The following is a 479-nucleotide window of genomic DNA, read 5'->3' as shown; positions in this document are numbered from 1 at the left end:
CTCGGCGACCTGAGCCACCTCCTGGCCATGATCCTGCTGCTGGGGAAGATCTGGAGGTCCAAGAGCTGCGCGGGTGAGGGGTCCGGGCGGCGGGGCCCGAGGGGGGCCCCGATCCTGCTCAGGGTGGGGACTTGGGCTGGGGGTGGAAGAGTTTCCAGAGCTCAGCTTCCAAAGATACTGTCAAGTTGTCCCTGTCAAAGGGCGCCCTGGAGGTGATGGAGGGAGGGTGGGCTCGCGCCTTCACGCCCCCCCTTCCCCCCCCCAATTGCCACTGCTAACTGGAAGAGAGGGGTAAGGGGGCGGTGACACCCCTCTCCCTCCAGGGATTCCCTCTGCTCCGGGGAGCAGGGCATGGAGGCCATTGTTCTCTCTGCCCTCCCTCAGGCCCAGGGTGGGAGGGGAGGGTGGGGGCAGGAGGTTTGAACAGGGTGGCCCCCAACTCTGTCTCCTCTTTCCTTCTCCACCCCACTCTCTCCTGC

At 66.0% G+C, this 479-nt stretch overlaps 1 protein-coding gene across 1 annotated transcript in view; it reads left to right on the top strand.

Moving 5' to 3' along the window:
- Nucleotides 1–6: 6 nt before the first annotated feature.
- Nucleotides 7–479, top strand: part of KDELR3 (KDEL (Lys-Asp-Glu-Leu) endoplasmic reticulum protein retention receptor 3) — an 11,945-nt gene continuing 11,472 nt past the window's right edge. Inside the window, exon 1 of the mRNA XM_005883259.2 lies at nt 7–73. Coding sequence (XP_005883321.2) covers nt 28–73 — 46 coding nt within the window. The 5' untranslated portion in view covers nt 7–27. The remainder of the gene's footprint in view (nt 74–479) is intronic.

This window comes from Myotis brandtii, unplaced genomic scaffold (assembly GCF_000412655.1).
Source record: "Myotis brandtii unplaced genomic scaffold, ASM41265v1 scaffold78, whole genome shotgun sequence".
NCBI classification, from domain to species: domain Eukaryota; kingdom Metazoa; phylum Chordata; class Mammalia; order Chiroptera; family Vespertilionidae; genus Myotis; species Myotis brandtii.
The sequence above is the reverse complement of the archived record's forward strand: the minus strand, read 5'-3'. Positions and strand labels throughout refer to the sequence as shown.